The sequence below is a fragment of the Schistocerca nitens genome, chromosome 1 (assembly GCF_023898315.1).
Source record: "Schistocerca nitens isolate TAMUIC-IGC-003100 chromosome 1, iqSchNite1.1, whole genome shotgun sequence".
Taxonomy (NCBI): domain Eukaryota; kingdom Metazoa; phylum Arthropoda; class Insecta; order Orthoptera; family Acrididae; genus Schistocerca; species Schistocerca nitens.
Window position 1 is genome coordinate 450,615,140 of NC_064614.1, and position 22,739 is coordinate 450,637,878.

At 42.1% G+C, this 22,739-nt stretch overlaps 1 protein-coding gene across 1 annotated transcript in view; it reads right to left on the bottom strand.

Annotated features, from left to right (window-relative positions):
• Nucleotides 1-22,739, bottom strand: part of LOC126251591 (transcription initiation factor TFIID subunit 2) — a 135,381-nt gene that overhangs the window by 89,463 nt on the left and 23,179 nt on the right. Inside the window, exons 9-10 of the mRNA XM_049952126.1 lie at nucleotides 10,102-10,310; nucleotides 9,445-9,684 (exon numbers count right to left, since the gene is read on the bottom strand). Coding sequence (XP_049808083.1) covers nucleotides 9,445-9,684; nucleotides 10,102-10,310 — 449 coding nt within the window. The remainder of the gene's footprint in view (nucleotides 1-9,444; nucleotides 9,685-10,101; nucleotides 10,311-22,739) is intronic.

Here is a 22,739-nt window from a genome sequence, read left to right on the forward strand (position 1 = left end):
AGAGAGAGAGAGAGAGAGAGAGAGAGAGAGAGAGATAGGTAGGAGATACAATTGGGCACAATGACAGAGAGAAGCAAACAGTAGCTAAGTACAGTGATAAGGGAAACATGTCAAAGAGGTCTGAAGTAAAAGAAGAGAAACAAATAAAAGCAAGAGAAACAGTAAACAGGCCTAACTTAAGTCCAGGTGGATAGAAAAAGCAGCATATATTTGAAAAGTGGCTTTTATCCACAAGTCCCAGTAGTACTAGTTCTGGAAAAGGGAACCTAAATAACTTGAGTACTGATGAAACCAGCTAGTTTTTTCCTATCATAATATTGCCAGTAATTATTCAGTGATGGAGAATTTTTCTAGGTTCTCAGCAGATTTTTTTTTTTTTTATAAGCTTCCAGTCAAATACTGTGATTTGCAATTGTTACACCATTATACTACATTGAACAGACTTTGCTGGGTAGCTAACTGCAATATACACTCCTGGAAATTGAAATAAGAACACCGTGAATTCATTGTCCCAGGAAGGGGAAACTTTATTGACACATTCCTGGGGTCAGATATATCACATGATCACACTGACAGAACCACAGGCACATAGACACAGGCAACAGAGCATGCACAATGTCGGCACTAGTACAGTGTATATCCACCTTTCGCAGCAATGCAGGCTGCTATTCTCCCATGGAGACGATCGTAGAGATGCTGGATGTAGTCCTGTGGAACGGCTTGCCATGCCATTTCCACCTGGCACCTCAGTTGGACCAGCATTCGTGCTGGACGTGCAGACCGCGTGAGACGACGCTTCATCCAGTCCCAAACATACTCAATGGGGGACAGATCCGGAGATCTTGCTGGCCAGGGTAGTTGACTTACACCTTCTAGAGCACGTTGGGTGGCACGGGATACATGCGGACGTGCATTGTCCTGTTGGAACAGCAAGTTCCCTTGCCGGTCTAGGAATGGTAGAACGATGGGTTCGATGACGGTTTGGATGTACCGTGCACTATTCAGTGTCCCCTCGACGATCACCAGTGGTGTACGGCCAGTGTAGGAGATCGCTCCCCACACCATGATGCCGGGTGTTGGCCCTGTGTGCCTCGGTCGTATGCAGTCCTGATTGTGGCGCTCACCTGCACGGCGCCAAACACGCATACGACCATCATTGGCACCAAGGCAGAAGCGACTCTCATCGCTGAAGACGACACGTCTCCATTCGTCCCTCCATTCACGCCTGTCGCGACACCACTGGAGGCGGGCTGCACGATGTTGGGGCGTGAGCGGAAGACGGCCTAACGGTGTGCGGGACCGTAGCCCAGCTTCATGGAGACGGTTGCGAATGGTCCTCGCCGATACCCCAGGAGCAACAGTGTCCCTAATTTGCTGGGAAGTGGCGGTGCGGTCCCCTACGGCACTGCGTAGGATCCTACGGTCTTGGCGTGCATCCGTGCGTCGCTGCGGTCCGGTCCCAGGTCGACGGGCACGTGCACCTTCCGCCGACCACTGGCGACAACATCGATGTACTGTGGAGACCTCACGCCCCACGTGTTGAGCAATTCGGCGGTACGCCCACCCGGCCTCCCGCATGCCCACTATACGCCCTCGCTCAAAGTCCGTCAACTGCACATACGGTTCACGTCCACGCTGTCGCGGCATGCTACCAGTGTTAAAGACTGCGATGGAGCTCCGTATGCCACGGCAAATTGGCTGACACTGACGGCGGCGGTGCACAAATGCTGCGCAGCTAGCGCCATTCGACGGCCAACACCGCGGTTCCTGGTGTGTCCGCTGTGCCGTGCGTGTGATCATTGCTTGTACAGCCCTCTCGCAGTGTCCGGAGCAAGTATGGTGGGTCTGACACACCGATGTCAATGTGTTCTTTTTTCCATTTCCAGGAGTGTAATATGGGAGGTTACATTAACTAAACTGAAAGGCCACTACGTCAGACAGGTTTGACAATAGTATCTGTCAAGTATGTATAATCATTCATGCAGAAAAGTGAAATTGAACTGAACTTAAGAGGCCTTAGGCTCTCTGTGGTTTGTAATAGATCTTGTGAGCAAAGTCTTTCTTAAGAAGTTATGAGGTCATAGCATGTAGCTAATGAACAACACAGCTCAGAAACTGTCAGAAGCTTCTCAAGGGTAGCATCCGAGTGCTGAAAAGGCCAGCCACTACTAACAAACTGACAATACTGTCGCACAGTGGATTTCGTGAAAATGCTGTAAGAATTTCTGCAAATGCAAATATAAGTTTTGATGTTGAACTGAGAGTATAGAACAGTATTACACAGCTCCATTACACTCTGTGTGTGCCATTTGATGCAATAATTTTGACTCTATGGTAGCTGGTCTGAAGTCACAATTTACATTTCATAAATAAACAGAAGTTGCAGAATTTAAGTGTTTCATTAACAATGACCAAACAACTTCTCCCTCACTCTCAATTATTTCACTGGGAGCTTCTCCTTCCATGATCAATAAATTCAATTTTATCTAGCAGTTAAACAAATGTCTTCAATACCTCCACGTGGAACCCCCAACCGTTTTTCTCCGATTGCTAGGTGCAATAATGAAATCAAAAATCTCAATAAACTGTCTGCTCTTTACCATGTCCTACAGATATTCAATTGTATTGCAAACATTGTTTTATATATTTCTGTGACATTTCACAGGTATATGAATACAATGTTGAATATAATACTGTTGACTTCATTGCAGCAATGAAACTGATATACACATTTCTTACCTATAAATTCAAAAAAGGACTGCAAATCTTTTTTACAGATGCTGAAGGATGAATGTAACCAGACGGATAGAATTACAGAAGTGTTGTACTGTAAGGTAACTCGAAGCAACATAACAAGTTCCTTTTTTATGTTCATCATTATTGCCTCATATAATTTCAGACAGCAAATCTTGCAACTCAAATAGCATATTCTGTGAATGCTATTCTGCAATTAGTCTTACTTCAGCTCGTGAGCTTTGACCCTCTTTTGGCAGATGTATACATGGAGTACATCTGTTAAACATGCTCCTTTATCCTATATACCATGTGTGGAAAACTGGCGGCCCATGTGCTGAATACAGCCCATGACTGGTTTCAATCTGGCACACAGAAAAAATGCATGGCAGAGAGGATGAAGTTCTCGCACTGTACTCCACCTGTGATGCTTTTTTGAATGTTTGCCATTCTGTTGTTCACATTATTCCTGGTTGGCTCATGTATAATACAGCCAGTCTACACTAACTTCAAGCTTCAACTTTTTAAAACGAACAAAGAAATGATGGCTTAATTTATTTACTTTTACAGGAAACAACTCGTGCCTTTGCAATCAGCCATCAAAAGTATTTTTGGAAAAATATTTTTAAAATGCTTGCTAACAGTGTTTGCTGATATTAACACAATAAGTTTCAAACAGTCTAATGAGCTGCCTGTGACCAAAAATTGCAGAGTTATTCCTAATTGCTTGCTGAATGAGATTACCTATTTCAACACTGTATTTTGTTTTTATATTCTTTCTCATGTTAACACTAGTAAATAATTCTTGTCCACTGTTGACATATTAGAACAATGCAACTGTTGAAACTGAAGGTAATTTATAATGAATTAACTGCAACCAGTTGCTTTTATAAGCGTTTATTTTTCCGTCATGACATTTCAAGATACCTCGCATCCGCTGTACAAATGTTTACATTTATGTATGTGTTCTGAACATCATTTCTTCACTAATGATGTTGCAGAATTTTGCAAAGGAAGTTTTTAAGGAAGCTATTGTAAAACATCCTAAGTAAAAACCAGCACTCACAACTTGTAAATAAGTGTAAACATCTGAAAATGGGGTGAACATAAAATGAATTCACTTCCAAAAATGCATGTTTTGAGACACAATTTGTTGCCGTGATGTGTCAGAAAAGGGGTGTCATTCATATCAGTATGTGATGAGCCGGACTGCAAACTTAAGTAAATATGTCAACCAGGATCTGGGCTACCAAAGTCTGCCCATGGCTGCTCTAAACAGTTCATCTGTTCTCCAATTTCTGTGTCAAGGCATCATACTTCTACAGTCAGCTGTTGTATCTGTGCAAAGAGGTCATCAGTCATCTACTGGAAACTTGGCTTTTTTTCCTGCAATTACCATTTTAATGTGTACACTTCCTTAGCTGTCTTCCCTAAAGAATGTGACAATTCTTCTACCTTCCAGTCTAATGGTTTTGTATTTTTCCTTGTGCCTGCTCCATTTTGTTCTGAAATTCACCTATACTCAATCCTTGCAATGATCCAGTGATTTTTTCAGTACTTTCATGTCCTTTTGTTGTTTCTTTATGTTTCTTTTCTGCATGTTTTCTTGTTTCTGCCATGTCTTGTTTTGGCATTCTCTGAAGAAGGCAATCAGAGTCCTGTGGGACTCATCTTGTACTTCCTTGGCATTTCTAGCTGCTTCATTAGGCTACATTACCCATTTCACATATTTCGCTCCTTTCTAAAAATCTGAGTCTGAGGCAAGTTACATGGCATTACTACGAGTTTCATGGATATCTTATTCACTATCTATTTGTATTTCTCCATCACCTCAGGCAAGATCTTCATTGATAACTAACCTCCTCTAAAAAGTTACAAGTTAGTTGTGACCTTGACATTATTATCACTCTATTAGTCCTCATGTATACTTAATTCACATCACAAAACATGACTACGGATGATAGAAGATGCTGGTCCCTACACATTGCAAGTCTTGCAGTCACTCACTGTTCTCCAATGAAATGTCATCCTCCTTCATGTCTTAAGATATAGCCAATTCCCATCACCTGTAGTTTACTGATGTAGTTGGCTACCTGTATCATCATCTGTAATGTCGTATATATTGAGTCCATATTGTTACATTAAATCCCTCTTGATGGTTGGAGGTCAGAAATTAAATATACATCATGACATCCCTGTTAATTAAACAGTCATATTGACAATCTACTGTTTATTTACAAAATATACATTTGCGATCATGGTCAACTAGCACAGACTCAAAACTGTTGCATCAGAATATGCAGAGGGATGAAAACAGCTGTACTGTACCTAAGTTCACTGTCTAAACTATTTGTATTTATTTCTGCACAAAATAATACAATACTTTTGAAATATGATCCTTGTATGATTGTACCATTGCTTTCTCAGTGGTGGGTGACTTTTACTGCACTTGGATGCTGCCTTTGATTAGTTGCTGGTAGTTTCTTTGCCATATCATTCATTACTTCTATTTTGGGACCTCACAAGATGTATGATGTATTTCAATCAGTGTAAACCTCATTTCCAGGTAGAAATTAAAAGAAAGAGTGATTCTCCTGGATTTTCTTGTGCAGTGTAAACACTTGCAAGAGCCCACAGCAGCAACTTAAAGAACAGATTGGATGGTCCATGCTTGCGGCTCAAAAGCCCAAGGTAAGAAACTGACTGTCTTGTCATGAAAGGTTTTGGCTTTTGTGGAGCGAGACATTAATGCATAGTCATAAGTACAGAAATGTACAGTTCCTGCTATTTTATACAGTATCCAACCACGTTAAGAAATATAACATGCAATGTTGTTAAACAAACTGCCAGGTAAAGCATTATGAGCTACTAAAATGTGTAACACATAGTGAAAATGACAAGGTCACATGTGTGTACAAAAACTGTTATATAACTTTGGGATATTTGAATTGATATTTTTTTATTTTGGTACAGGTAAATGACAGTGGAGAGAGAACACACACACACACACACACACACACACACACACACACACACACACACAGGCATACTCAATGCACATCCATGGTTTCTTTACATTACACATTATGAAGTAACCACCATGTGAATAAAGAAACACCAAAGAAAATCAGCAAATTGGGAAAAGCCAGAACTGTTAAGAGGAGAGGAAACAAGAGAGAGAAGAAGAAAACAAATCACAAAATGAAAAGCAACAGGCAGAATCAACTGTTATTAACAGGCTCCCATACTACTTGGAAATACCAAGGAGACCAAGAAACAGAGAGCAGGAAATAAAGGGAATGAAGTCAGTGGAAATCAGTGAATTAAACCACGGTGAATGAAAAATGTGGCTCTTCGTGGGTAAATTACACCTGAGTATGAGACAAGAAGATGTGGTTAAGTTACTCAAGGAAAATGGAATCTCAGAAAAAATCTGCTTTGACCAACTGCAAACTAAAGGCACAAATAAAGTACTCAGAGTAGGATTATCTATCCAACCTCCACTTTGACAGCTGCCACCCATTCCATACCAAGATACCGAGAGTCTGACTGAGGCCTTCATGAACTGTAATTACCCTCCCAACCTTGTACAAAAACAGATCGCATGTGCCTTACCTCTCCAGTCATCCACCACATCCCAAAGTCCCACTGTCTGGCATTCCCTTCATGATTCAGTATCACCCTGGGCTGGAGCAACTGAATCACATTCTCTGCCAAGGTTTCGACTACCTCTCATCGTGTCCTAAAATGAGGAATGTTCTATCTTCACACCCTACCACAGTGGTATTCAGCTGCCCACGAAGCCTCTTCCATCCCTACACAACCCCTGCTCCAAACCCCTTGCCTCATGGTTCATATTCCTGTAATAGACTAGAGGCAAGATCTCTCAAAAACATCCTCCCACCACCACCTACTCCAGTCTGGTCACAAGTATCATCTAGCTCATCAAAGGCAGGGCTACCTGTGAAACCAGTCATGTGATCTACAAGCTAAGCTGTAACCACCATGCTGCTTTCTACATGGGCATGACTACCAACAAGCTGTCTGTCCGCATGAAGACCACTGACAAGCTGTGGCCAAGAAACAGCTGGATCCCATTGCTGAGCACACCACCCAACACGAAGTTCTTCATTTCAATGACTACTTCACAGGGTGTACTACCTGGATCCTTCCCACCAACATCAGATTTCTGAATTGCACAGCTGGGAACTCTCCCTGCAACACAGCCTATGTTCCTGTAACCCTCATGGCCTCAACCTTCGTTAGTCATTGTCCTTACCCATTTACCCATCCAGCCCCTTCCCTGTTCCCATTCCCGCACTACACAGCCCTCTGTTCCACCAACAGAAAAAGTCACAATTAAGAAACACTTTCCAGTAGTAACTAAAGTCGAATTAACACACAAATGCAGGAGCACACAGGTGAAAAGCTTAAATCACAAGTTTCGAGGTATGCAGGTGAAGAAAGATGGATAGCAAAGAAAGCAGAACAAACAACAATAATCCATATGATGAGGCAAGGAAACTTAGACAAAGTAACAGCAGCTCTGAATGACATAAGTATACATGCCACAATTAAAGTAACCAGATTCAAAGGCACCATAAAGCTATGGTTTGATGAAAAATGTTACCTCATGAGACAAGGAACACTATAGCTCCTCCACGCTGCCAGGGAACATGGAAATGACATACTAACAGAGTGTGCTAAAGAATGTTGGAAAGAAAAGAAGATAACATATGATCTCCTCAATGAATAGAAATTAATTGCGGAGATAGTAATGAAGCCTTATAAAATCATAAGGCCCTGAAAGAACCAGAAATCAACCCCTCTTTTAAACATGGAACAATGGGAACTGCACTTCAGTAACCTACTCAGAAAGTAGAAAAAATGTCAAATTCCTTCACACCACATGAAATAAACACAGAAGACCTAGACCTAATTATATTCAATGAATTTACTTGTCTTGTAAGGAATGGAAATAATAACAAGCTGGCAGGATCAGACGAGATATACATGAAACACACGAATGACACAATCGAAGACCTGGGAGACTACTGGCATGCCTAGTTAATGGATGCCTCAACAAAAATCTCAGTCTCACAACAATGGATGAAGACATTTATGACTGAACTCTGCAAGGACAAAGAAAGGAAAGAAGACCCAAGTTTCTACTGAGGAATCGCTTAGACAGTGTTATATTTAAACTCTGTTCTAAACTCCTATTAAGGCACGCTGAACAACGACCATGTGGTAATATCCCAACAAATCCATACGGCTTTTCCACACAGATCAGCTTTGCATGCTGTTCAAGAATTCATTCAAGAAATAACGAAGACTCTAGTGCAACCCATTACCCCACTGTATGCAACCTTTATAGACTACCCTACAGCACTCAACAGTGTCCACAGGAAGAAACTCATCCAGAAGCTAGAGAATATACTAGGTAAATCAAGCCACAAACTAGAAATAATCATCAGTTCTAGGCACATATCATTTGACAAGACACAATCACATACTGATGTTGCAGGACATCATCCAAAAAAGAGGGGTCCTACAAGGAGTTCTGATGAGTCTGAAACTCTTTACCATAATGACAGCGAACATCGGGCAGACTATAGACACAAGAAATGTAAAACTGCTTATGTACGCAGATGGCATGGTCATCCTTTCCAGGAATCTTGAAGACCTACAAGCAGCCATGGATAGCACCAGAAAATTGACACTAGGAAAACCGATGTAAATCAGCAGCTCAAAGATGAAAACAATGAAATTTAGATGAGAAGGAAGAATATTAAAGTAAGACCATCTCACATGTGATGGATCAGTATTAGAATTAGTATCCAGCTTTAAATACTTAGGAGTAAAGCTACAAACGACTGAAACCACTTTCTGTCTGTACATACACGAGTGAGCAGCAGTTGCAACAAAAGCCATTTACAACATCCCTAAGCTATAAAATTTATACCTGTAAACTGAGATAATGCTGTACAAACTCAAAGTTATGCCACCTACTACAAGTGAAATTCAACTAATATGGATCTACTTGATCATGAAAAACCTCAAGAGACTAGAGAATGCTAAAGCCGGATTCCTAAAAAGAGCTCTGTCAATCTCAAAATTCACAGGAAATAGTTACATTTACAAAATAGTAAAGGAATCTTTCTTCATAGAAGATATCAGACAAAGTTTCAATATTCCAGAGATGCAAGCTTAAAAAACCATCATTGAAGGCAGACAGCACAAAGCCATAGACATAGCAAAGAAAATAATGGAAACAGAAGCAATGAATTCATATACTGAAGAACCAAACTTCCAACTCCACCACTTGTACATGCATTCTGCCACCCATGGTTTCCATGGGATGACGTGCCAGAAGGGACCACATTACAATCCCAAGGAGGACTGCATCTGTAAACTACGCAACAAGCCAAACCACAAATTCCATTCAGTGAAGTGTAAAAACAGAAGTCAGCCACCCAGCACTTCAGAAAAAGACTGGTGAATGTGTAACTCAAATATAACTATATATACACAATGTATTTAATAAAGTTATTACATAGATATTAAACAATTTCTACCAGGTTTTTATCCATTGACATATGTGAAGGACACACTTATACAGATCATTTTTTGTTCTGTTACTATGACCTACATTTATTAATATTAAAAGAGTGTCATAATGCAATTATGTCATAATCATGTTTGTCATACTCCATTGCACTGAGATCCATGTCAACCTCCTCTCCTGTAACAAGTGGTATCTTCTTTTTCTTATTCCTTCGACTCTTTGAGTGACAAGTAATATCAGCCTTAGCTACAGTTCCTTCAACTTGCAATGTATGACGGAAAGTCCCATCAAGTTCCTGAATTGTAACTAACAGTGGACCCACATACTTCCTTATACCACGCTGCTGTGTCGAATCTTGTCTTATTTCCAATTCCACTGTATTCCTGAAAAAAAATTCTGTTCTTTACACTTATGTATTTAACTACTCATTCAGCATGCAATCACAGACTCAGAGACAAATATTAAACAGATATGACAGCAACATAATTCAATCTGAAAAACTGAAATTACATGATACTTTAATATAATACGCCAACCACAAGTGTCAAGTTATTTGTAGACAGAGTCAACAATGATAATGAAATATCATCACACCAATAACAGTGGAATGATATATATGAGTTGCAGCCACCAATAGTAAAAATAAAAAGTGAAATACTTCATGTATTTACTGTTTCACAGATCTGTTTCCTACTTTAAAACTAATAAAAATATGTTTCATTACAAGACTACCTATCTAGAAATACAAGAAATACAAATATGAACAAGGAACATATTAAAAAAAATCCATCATTACTCACCTTTTTCTATTAAAGACAAAGCTGAGACTGAATTTAGCATGACCCCCTGTGCGAACCCACTGGTCAATGAACACAGCCATATCCTTCCCTGTTACTGTAAAAATAGCTTTTGCAAAAACATTTGTGCTAATGAGCATATGACTCCAAAGACCACTTCCAATTTTTTGTTGTGCTGCATTTGATGCAAGAGAGAGCTGCTTATTGAAGACCTATAAAACATACAAATAAAAAATATCATTTACATAGTGACAAAAATAAATTTAAATAACAGCACACTTGCCACTTACATCTATAAGATGTAATGCAAGAGAAAATCCCTACAGTTAAAATGGGCTTGCCATGGTTGTTTTGTGCAATTGCTACGACTAGTCGTATAATGCTATTTTGTTTACATTTACATGGCAACATTTCAGCACTGCCACAGTGTAGGCAGCTAGGACAATCAGTCAGTATTGCAGCAGCTATTATCACTTCATAGTTGAAAGTTAACAACAGCATTGCTAGTTGTCAGAGATCAGCTTTTGCTATACAGAGACAGCTTATTACACATATAAATAATGAAAAGAGAGAACGTAATCACTCACAGCATAGATGAAGTATGAAGCCATTATCAAGCACATAAATATGATTGAAATTAATGTTAAGCTTCCATAGAAGGTCTTTCCTCAAAGCTAACAGAGTAACAAAATATGTATGTACATAAACACAACTCCAATGTCCTAGTGATGTAACTCAACTGCAATCAAGCTGCAGTGCCAGAACAACACAACTAGTCTGATCATTACAGCCATAAATGTGTGTGTCTTTTGTTAGTCTATTATACTTTGTGTCATTTGAGATATAACAGAAATCTCAGCACATGGCACCAGGTAAGCACATGATCAAAACATGAGATCAATGTTAGCTTTCAGAATTAGTAAATTCTTCAACTGACAGAGGAAGGACTAGAGAATCTAAAACTACTTACGAAATAAATAATAAAACACAGGATGACATGACAAGGGAGGGTGCAAGACACCAAAAATGTACTTCGACAAATACTTTACAAGTCCCTCTCTCTGGATACAAACCAACTCTTAAGCAGACTTTCCAATATTCCCAATCCCATTTATATCTAGATCTCACCCTATTTGTTGTCATTTGTGCATATTATCTGCCACTTACCAAAAAGATAAATTCCTGTTCCTATACAAAGTTCCACAATTTTCTGCCCCTATTATTTCGCTGAATTTTATTAATCCATCATTTCAATCACAAACTGTGACAGCAGAACAAACACGACTTTAAAAAGTTTTTAGACCTTCTTCTTGTCTATATTAACAGTGATGTTCTTTCACCTGTCTCACTTATCTCCTGAACAACTTTGTCAGCAATCCCTTCTCTCATGCAAACATAAATAGGCTAAGATCTAAAACATCCCACTGCCTCCAATCTCAATCGAGCTTATGATGACACAGAATTACAGCACTAAGAAACAATACTGTGCTATAAATCTGTTTTCACAGGCTCTCTTTCCTGATAAGTTGTCACTATTCTATAATGGGCTCATTTTAGTCCTACACCTAAATGTAATCAGACTCCCCTAGTTAAAGATTTGTTTCCTTTAATTTACAATCTAAACAGAAAATTGGTTTGGTACCTCTCTTCAGAGCAGTTCTTATACTGAATGTAACAATGAGCCAAGGGCGGATTTGTTGCTTTAGGGAAATAGCAGGCATGTCAGGAATGAAGCACAGTGTCCACCTGATGCACTAGCCATGAGGTCTCATCCAAGATATAGGGCTCTACCAGCCACTTCTGAGCACACTGGGTGCACATGGCCACACGTCAGCATGAATGACAGCTACTCATTAGGTTCAGAGCCCATTATCATTTCCTATAAGTGGCTGGCTGAGCTGGTCCAAAGGGCAAGCTCTGCAGGCTTCAGGCTGAGCTAGCATTTGTGGAGATCAGGGAAGAATATCAGTCCCCTCAATTACAGAGAGTAGCATTTAATATGGCAGATTGCAGAATGAAAATGTTAATGTATTATCATCATTTAACATTTCATATAAGTTTTTGTCACTTTGAATGAGTCTGTCAGGATTATCACTGGATGTCTGAGGCCTACACCTGTCCACAAAATTTACCCACTTATGGCCATAGCACCACCAGGAATTAGACGAAAAGTAGCCAGTGAAATACGGAGGAAAAACAACAAACTGACTCACTGCACTTTGTCTATAACCACCGAACAGTTCCAACTCATTTTAAGTCAAGGAAGTGTTTCATCCAACAGAGAAGGCTGACCTGAGACACCCTGCATACCTTTATGGTTAGACACTCTGCAAAATACAAAATGCACCCCAAAGAGGAAACCACACTAGGGCAACAAGTTGTGAGCTGTTGTGGCTGATGATTGTAGCACATGACAAATTCTACATAAACAAGTGAGAGACATAATTTAGAGACACACCCTATCTTCCATCACTGCATCATTCTTTACCTTATCTTCAAGGATGGCTGTCACCTGCCCACAGCCTAATGTGCCCAGTGTGCAGCAGCCATGCACCTCACTGTTCTTGTACACCTGAAGATTGGCTTATAACTGTCCAAAATCGGTCATGATTTCAACCAATAAAAACTATTTACAACTGAAATGGTTGATTATATGACTCTACAGTATAGCAGATGAAAAGCTTTGAATAGACAAAGGACAAGAGTCACAAAATGTAAAATAAACATTATTAAGTGGGGCTGCTCTGAAGTTGACCACCAGTAAAATGCAGAGAAACACGGACATCTGCTCACCATGTGCCCAAGGATGGAGTTTGCTTGCACACATGAAGTTCTATTTTTACACAATGACAAGACTATCAGGCTGCAGAGTTTTGGAAGAAGAGAGTTTCAATGCTCTTGCTTGGATATGCAAGTACAGTAATTAAGTACTCAGCTGCACTGCAGCCTACATCCTTCTGAATCTGCTTAGTGTATTCATCTCTTGGTCTCCCTCAACGATTTTTACCCTCCACGCTGCCCTCCAGTACTAAATTGGTGATCCCTTGACGCCTCAGAACATGTCCTACCAACCGATCCCTTCTTCTAGTCAAGATGAGCCACAAATTTCTCTTCCCCCCCAATTTTGTTCAGTACCTCCTCATTAGTTATGTGATCTACCCATCTAATCTTCAGCATTCTTCTGTAGCACCACATTTCGAAAGCTTCTATTCTCTTCTTGTCTAAACTATTTATCTGTGGTGTCACTGCCAGACACCACACTTGCTAGGTGGTAGCTTAAATCGGCCGCGGTCCATTAGTACATGTCGGACCCGCGTGTCACCACTGTGTGATCGCAGACCGAGCGCCACCACACGGCAGGTCTCGAGAGACGTACGAGAACTCGCCCCAGTTGTACGACGACGTTGCTAGCGCCTATACGGACGAAGCCTTTGCTCTCATTTGCCGAGAGACAGAATAGCCTTCAGCTAAGTTAATGGCTACGACTTAGCAAGGCGCCATTAGCCTTACATAGTTTGATAGTTATCGTATGAAATGTCTCATCAAGAATGCTGTATTCACAACAAGGATAAATAAAAGTTAAGTATTAGAGGAGCTGCATACTTTTCTTATTAGAATTCACAACTTATCCTGTTCCAGAATTCACGCCCGTCTGCGTTAGATAGCGTGCATTTCGGCCTCCTCTATCTACAAGGTGTTGGCACATTCACCAACACATCATTGGCGACGAGGGAAAAGTGTTCTTTCTGATTGCTTACATTTACTTGTGTCATGGCTTCGCCAGATGTACTGTCCGAATTTTATCGCTTGCAGAATCAGCAGATGCAGGCGTTATTGGATGCCCTGGGACAGCTCGTCCAGGGTCAACGTGCGCTGCAAACCGAGGCGGCCGCCGCCGCTTCATCGCTACCGCAGCCACAACACGCCGTTGCGCCGTCCTTCCGTAATTTTGATTCAACCCACGAGACCTGGCAAGAATGGTCTCGACAGTTCGGCTTCCATCTAGCCGCCTACAGAATTCAAGGTAATGAGCGGCAGCCGTTTTTGCTTTCTTGTGTCGGTGTGTCCACCTACCGTGTGATAGTGAAATTGTTTCCCCGACGCGACATAGCAACTCTGTCCTACGAAGAAATTTTGTCTGCTTTAGATGCCTATTTCAAAGAAACAGTTAATGTAGTTGCAAAAAGGTATACGTTCTTTCGTACCAAACGTACGGCCGGTCAGACTAATAGGGAGTGGGTTGCAACATTGCAAGGTCTTACTAGGGATTGTGATTTTGCATGTGAATGTGGACTTCCATATTCAGATACTATGGTGCGTGATGCAATAGCACAGAACGTTTCTGATGTTCGCATATGGGAACAGATTTTGAAACTAGTTAATCCCTCCCTTCAACAAGTGATAGACATATTGGATAGGCAAGACACACTTGACTTTGCTCAGGAATCATTTGAAACTTCGCCAGCAGTGTGTCGCATTGACCAGCCCGCCGGGCGCGCAGCACAGGACGCTAAACGGCCCTCGCGCACGTTCGCGCAGCTGCAGCCTAGCTCGCAAACACGTGTGCCGCGTAAGCCTGCCAATGCAGTTCTAAAATCATGCCCGCGGTGTGCAACTAGACATTCGCGTGACAATTGCCCGTCACGCCAAGCTATTTGCTTTTACTGTCATAAGAAAGGACATGTTCAAAGTGTTTGCCAGAAAAAGCTAAGATCAGACAATCAAAACCATTCCAGGCCCTTTGCTTCGCGCCGGAATCGAACCAGGGACAATCAGGCTCGTGGACCTTCGCCCATGGACATTCAGGTCATTAATTCCACCCCGTCCAGTGCCACTTTATCTAACAGTGACTGTGTTCGTCCCACAAAAAGTGTGCGTCGACGTCGCCGGAACTCCCGTAAAGTCGCAAGTGCTTCTGTACCTGTATCAGTTCAAATTGCACGTGAAAGTCGCTCTAGTCGTCAGCAGGACAATAAACTTTTTGTAGACTTAGACTTTGGAGGCAAAGTGATACCATTCCAGCTCGATACCGGAGCTGCAGTTTCATTGCTCAATCAAGACACGTACAGACAACTGGGCAAACCTCCGATGCGTGCCGCAAATGTTCAGCTCAATAGTTACTTAGGACAGCAGATACCTGTGTTAGGACAGTGCAGCCTTCTTGCCACATACAAGGGACAAACAAAACTTGTGTCATTTTACGTTCTTCGTTCTTCTAAGGCAGTGAACTTGTTTGGTTTATTTTTATTTCAGTTGTTTAACATGTATATCGTAAATCAGGTCCTATCAGTGAATCAGACTGTGCCTTCCGCCAGTGTTGCTAGTCTTTGTGAAGAATTTGCAGACATTTTTGCACCGGGCCTTGGTTGCGCTAAGAACTATGAAGCACATTTGGAACTGAAAGTGAACGCGCAACCGAAATTTTTCAGAGCGCGCAATGTTCCCCACGCATTGCATGATGAGGTCGCGAGAACTTTACACGATTTAGAATCTCAAGGTGTAATTGAACGTGTGCAGGCTTCTCTCTGGGCCTCACCCTTAGTAATTTTGCCAAAACCTTCCGGAAAATTGAGACTTTGCGTGGACTTCAAGGCAACTGTGAATCCACAACTTGTGACTGCAACTTTTCCTTTGCCCCGCCCGGAAGATCTTTTTGAGAAACTGTGCCCGGGTAAATACTTTTCGAAATTGGACCTAGCAGATGCGTACTTGCAAATACCAGTGGACGAAGAATCCCAGCGCGTCTTGGTGGTTAACACGCATCTTGGCTTGTATCGCTTCAAAAGACTGCCATTCGGGTGTGCATCCGCCCCTGCCTTGTTTCAGCAATATTTACAAACTGTTTGTGCATCGGTCCCTACTGCTGCGAACTATCTGGACGATATTGTGATCTCCGGACAGACAGAAGCCGAACATTTGGCAAACCTACGAACGTTATTTCAGGTATTGCGACAAAATGGTCTTCGCTTGAGGACGGACAAATGTGTGTTTTTTGCTCGTGTTTGGTGTTACTAAGTTCCATGATTTCTTGTATGGTCGTCACTTTACCATCATCACAGACCACAACCCTTTGACATCGCTTTTTCATCCGAACAAGCCTGTACCTCCACGTACAGCGCAGAAATTCATTCGCTGGTCTCTTTTCCTCTCGCAGTACCGCTACGATATCTTGTATCGGTCCACTGCTAAGCACGGAAACGCTGATGCGTTGTCCCGTTTGCCTGTTGCTGAGGATCAAGCATTCGATTCTTCCGAACTTGCTTGCATGTTCATTGATTCGGAAACCGATGACGTGGTCGCATCGTTTCCGATTGATTTTCGTCGTGTCGCTACAGCCACAGCTGCTGACCCTGTCCTTGCTACTGTTTTGCGTTTTGTTGCTACGCAATGGCCCTTGTCAAAGTCACGGATCGAGGATCCGTTGGTTCGCCGATTTTTTGCTCACAAGGAGAGACTTTTTGTACGCCGTGGTGTTTTGTTGTTGCGTTCGGATAATGATCAATCCAGAGTCGTGGTCCCACGTTCGTTACAGTCCTCTGTCTTACGGCTTCTTCACCACGGACATTGGGGTATAGTGCGCACGAAACAACTTGCTCGTCAGCACTGTACTTGGTTCGGAATCGATGCTGCGATTACGAATATGTGCTCTTCTTGCGTGGCGTGTGCCGAACAACAATCCGCCCCGCCGCAGAAATTCTTTGCATGGCCGACAGCCACTTCCCCTTGGCAACGCTTGCACATCGATTTTGCTGGTCCGTTCTGGAATGCTCGATGGTTGGTTGTTGTCGATTCCTTCAGTAATTTTCCTTTTGTTGTCCGGATGTCTTCCACGACGTCATCTGCCACCATCCAAGCGTTGTCCGCTATTTTTTGCATTGAAGGTCTACCACAGACTATTGTTTCCGACAATGGCCCACAATTCATGTCCGCAGAATTTCAGTCATTCTGCAAGGCCAATGGTATTCAACATCTGACATCCGCGCCGTTTTCGCCTCAGTCAAACGGTGCCGCTGAACGGTTGGTCCAGACTTTCAAGTCACAGATGTTGAAGTTGAAAGAGTCGCATTCTCAGGAGGACGCATTGTTGCTCTTTTTGTCTTCGTATCGCTCTCAGCCCCGCGATGGTCGCTCGCCGGCTGAGTTGCTCCATGGTCGTCCTCATTGAACCTTGATGTCTTTGCTGCATCCGCCGCATCAGGTTCCAGTGCAGCGGCAGACTACTGCTTTTGCTCCTGGCGACGTTGTTTTCTATCGCAACTATCGCGGTTCACGGCGTTGGCTCGCAGGGCGCATTCTTCGCTGCCTCGGCCGCGCGATGTATTTGGTTTTGGGGGCCTCTGGTGAGGTGCATCGGCATCTCAATCAGCTGCGCCTCTGTCGTCGCCTGGGTTCTGCCGCTCCCCGTCTGCTTTCAGCGACGGTGCCGTCCGGTCAGCGCCCTGGGGACCCATCTACTGGCTCGCCTCATCCCCAGGTGTTACCGACGATGCCTTCCATTTTGCCTCGTGGCGACGCGCCGCCGCCGCCTGTTCTCCCGCCGGCGCCGCCCGCAGTGGACGCGTCGCTGCAACCGCCTGGCGCCTCCCTGGGTCACGCGCCGCCGCTCGCTTCCCGTGACCGGCTGTCCTCCGCCATGGAACTCTTGCCCGCTCCGGACCAGATGTCGTCTTCGCGCGTCGGATACCCCGACGCAATGGAGGTCAATCCTTCGGCCCCTCCTGTCTCATTACGGGCGCATACACCGCATGTTGACGTGCACCCTGGACTAGGTTTTCAGGTGTTTCCTAGCTCCCCTTGGACCGAATGGCCGGGTGCGGGTGGCACAGCCTCGCCTGTTGTTAGGCTCCCCACCTCATCGCATACGTCAACATGGGGTCCTCCCCACGGCGGGCGGAAGCCTTATAACACGACCGTTCGCCGATTTGCGGGGAGGAATGTGGTGTCACTGCCAGACACCACACTTGCTAGGTGGTAGCTTAAATCGGCCGCGGTCCATTAGTACATGTCGGACCCGCGTGTCACCACTGTGTGATCGCAGACCGAGCACCACCACACGGCAGGTCTCGAGAGACGTACGAGAACTCGACCCAGTTGTACGACGACGTTGCTAGCGCCTATACGGACGAAGCCTTTGCTCTCATTTGCCGAGAGACAGAATAGCCTTCAGCTAAGTTAATGGCTACGACTTAGCAAGGCGCCATTAGCCTTACATAGTTTGATAGTTATCGTATGAAATGTCTCATCAAGAATGCTGTATTCACAACAAGGATAAATAAAAGTTAAGTATTAGAGGAGCTGCATACTTTTCTTATTAGAATTCACTACTTATCCTGTTCCAGAATTCACGCCCGTCTGCGTTAGATAGCGTGCATTTCGGCCTCCTCTATCTACAAGGTGTTGGCACATTCACCAACACATCATTATCGTCCATGTTTCACTTCCATACATGGCTACACTCCATACAAATACTTTCAGAAACGACTTCCTGACACTTAAATCAATACTCGATGTTAACAAATTTCTCTTCTTCAGAAACGCTTTTCTTGCCATTGCCAGTCTACATTTTATATCCTCTCTACTTCAACCATCATCAGTTATTTTGCTCCCCAAATAGCAAAACTCCTTTACTACTTCAAGTGTGTCATTTCCTAATCTAATTCCCTCAGCATCACCCGACTTAATTCGACTACATTCCATTATCCTCGTTTTGCTTTTGTTGATGTTAATCATATACCCTCCATTCAATACACTGACCATTCCGTTCAACTGCTCTTCCAAGTCCTTTGCTGTCACTGATAGAATTACAATGTCATCGGCGAACCTCAAAGTTTTTATTTCTTCTCCATGGACTTTAATACCTACTCCGAATTTTTCTTTTGTTTCCTTTACTGCTTGCAGATTGAATAACATCGGGGAGAGGCTACAACCCTGTCTCACTACCTGCCCAACCACTGCTTCCCTTCCATGCCCCTCGACATGGTTTCTGTACAAATTGTAAATAACCTTTCGCTCCCTGTACTTTACCCTTGCCACCTTCAGAATTTGAAAGAGAGTATTCCAGTCAACATTGTCAAAAGCTTTCTCTAAGTCTACAAACGCTAGAAATGTAGGTTTGCCTTTCCTTAATCTTTCTTCTAAGATAAGTCGTAGGGTCAGTATTGCTTCATGTGTTCCAACATTTCTACGGAAAACCAAACTGATCTTCCCCCGATGTCGGCTTCTACCAGTTTTTCCATTCGTCTGTAAAGAATTCGCGTTAGTATTTTGCAGCTGTGACTTATTAAACTGATTGTTCAGTAATTTTCACGTCTGTGAACACCTGCTTTCTTGAAGTCTGAGTGAATTTCGCCTGTCTCATACATCTTGCTCACCAGATGTTAGAGTTTTGTCATGACTGGCTCTCCCAAGGATGTCAGTAGTTCTAATGGAATGTTGTCTACTCCCGGGGCCTTGTTTCGACTTAGGTCTTTCAGTGCTCTGTCAAACTCTTCATGCAGTATCATATCTCCCATTTCATCTTCATCTACATCCTCTTCCATTTACATAATATTGTCCTCAAGTACATCGCCCTTGTATAGACCCTCTATATACTCCTTCCACCTTTCTGCTTTCCCTTCTTTGCTTAGAACTGGGTTTCCATCTGAGCTCTTGATATTAATGCAAGTGGTTCTCTTTTCTCCAAAGGTCTCTTTAATTTTCCTGTAGGCAGTATCTATCTTACCCCTCATGATATAAGCCTCTACATCCTTACATTTGTCCTCTAGCCATCCCTGCTTAGCCATTTTGCACTTCCTGTCGATCTCATTTTTGAGACATTTGTATTCCTTTTTGCCTGCTTCACTTACTACATTTTTGTATTTTCTCCTTTCATCAATTAAATTCAGTATCTCTTCTGTTACCCAAGGATTTCTACTAACCCTCGTCTTTTTACCTACTTGATCCTCTGCTGCCTTCACTATTTCATCCCTCAAAGCTACCCATTCTTCTTCTACTGTATTTCTTTCTCCCATTCCTGTCAATTGTTCCCTTATGCTCTCCCTGAAACTCTGTACAATCTCTGGTTCTTTCAGTTTATCCAGGTCCCATCTCCTTAAATTCCCACCTTTTTGCAGTTTCTTCAGTTTTAATCTACAGTTCATAACCAATAGATTGTGGTCAGAGTCCACATCTGCCCCTGGAAATGTCTTACAATTTAAAATCTGGTTTCTAAATCTCTGTCTTACCATTACATACTTCTAGTATCTCCAGGGTTCTTCCATGTATACAACCTTCTTTCATGATTATTGAACCAAATGTTAGCTATGATTAAGTTATGCTCTGTTCAGAATTCTACCAGGCGGCTTCCTCTTTCATTTCTTAGCCCCAATCCATATTCACCAATCAATGTGGTATGCAACCAATTCTACATAAACAAGTGAGAGACATAATTTACAGGATACTCGCTTTCTTCAAGTGTGTGTATAGTTGTAAATAACATCTACAGTTGGAGTCCCAAATGAAGACAGTTGACTTTGACTTAGTCCGCACAACTGACATCACGCATTCTCCAGCAGTCGATGAGCCTTCAGTAGCTTCTGAGCTCTCTACTGTGAATGTCATAGCCAGAGTGAGCACTAAATGTGACTGTAATGACTTATTTAATGAATGTTTATTCCATTTGTTGCGGGCTGTCATGGTCAGTAATTGTGGTATGCAACCAATTCTACATAAACAAGTGAGAGACATAATTTACAGGATACTCACTTTCTTCAAATGTAAAGCAGAAAACTGTGGAACTGTCGACACTGTAATCCATTTATACACTTCTACCTGCACAGACCGCCTTCATTCATGCATCCAACTTAGCGAGGTTAGCACGGATTCTGAATGTGAAATAACTGAGTGAAGATAAGTGTTGAAGATGGATGAAACATGGTTATTCAGTGCTATTATATGCCTCAGGAGTCATCATGGCTGAACAGTTCAAATAAACCTTTGAGGAGGTTAATCATAATCTTCCCAATAATGTTTCAGCATTAGGGGTAAACTTATCTAAAACAGACTAGGAGACGCAAGTGAGCTGGGTCAGCAGTAGAGACATGAATTTGTGTAATAGCATTCCAAATGCCTTATCCAACAGTTAATCATGGAACCAACTCATGAGTGTAATGTCTTAGATTTCCTGCTTACAAACACACCCAACATTTCTGACTCTGTTATTGCAAAACAGGGAATCAGTGATCACAAGGCCAATATAGTATCAGACCTAAGGGAGTCAGAGAAGTGTTTGAAGTAGAAAGATATTTCTTATTAGTAAGTGCATTAAAAAAAATACAAATATCTGAGCAGCCAACATCAAATGTTCATGTCTGAGACAATATGTTCGGTATAAATGCATAAAGTTAAAGAATACTGTGAAATATGCTTTAGACAAGTATATGCCTACTACACTTGTGAGGGGAGGGAAATAACTAGCAATGGTTCGACAGCTGCGTCAGAAAGCTGCTCGGAGAGCAAAAAGGGCTACACCATAGCTTAAAGTACTGCCAAAGCCTTGTAGACAAACAACATGTCAACGAAGCCAAATCAGTGTTAGGAGAGCAATGAATAAAATACTGAACATATCTGAAAGTAAAATTCTATCAACCAAACTGCCAGAAAATACAAATAAGTTTTAAATCACTCAGTGACCATGCTAGCGCCAAATCAAAGAATGACAAGGCTAAAATATTAAATTCCATTTTTTGAAGTTGTTTCACTAAGGATGATTGAATTGCATTTCCCCCTTTCAGCTGTCATGCAGACACCAAAATTATATCAAAATAATTGATTTTGGGACAGAAAATTAACAAAACACCAACATTATCCATTGTGATACTGTACAATTCTATGAACAGTATGCAAAAGAACTTGCTCCTCTTCTAGCACAGTAGTCTTATCATAAATCACTGGAGGAACATTGTTTCAAGTACTTGAAAAAATATGCAGGTTATTTCCATCTTCAAGGAGAGTTGTCTATATTAGTGGCATCAAACTGTTGTGGAGTTTTGTTTGGAACATGTATTCCACTCGCATATTAAAACCTTTCCGAAGGCCAAAAATCTCCTATGTAGGAATTAAGAAGGTGTCCTCAAACAAAAACTTTATGAAAGTCAGCTCACTTTGGTAATTCATGAGACTCAGAAGGTAACAGGTACTGGCACTCAAGTTGATACCATGTTCCTTGACTTCAGGGAGGTGTTTGATAAATTTCTGCCATGCTATTGAACAAAATATGAGTGTATGGAATATCAGACCAGCTGAACACTTTCTAGCAAACAGACCACAGCATGTCATTTTTATTGGAGAGAAACTTCCGGGCCCAGTTTCTATAAAGTAGCTTCTGGTGTAGCCCAGGGGTATGTTATAAGACCACTGTTGCTCACAATTCTATAGAATTCTACTGTGTGAGGAAAAAAAAATGGCCAAAGTTTAGAACAAAGCACAAGTCACATCTGTCTACAGGAAAGATAACAGAACAAAACAACTGACCAATGTCACTGACATCCATCTATCATAAAATCTTAAAACAATATGAGATCAAGCGTAATGTGGTACCTCAGGTAAGGAAAAGATAGATTGTTACTGAATATAAATATGACACATTGAGTTGCAAAAACATA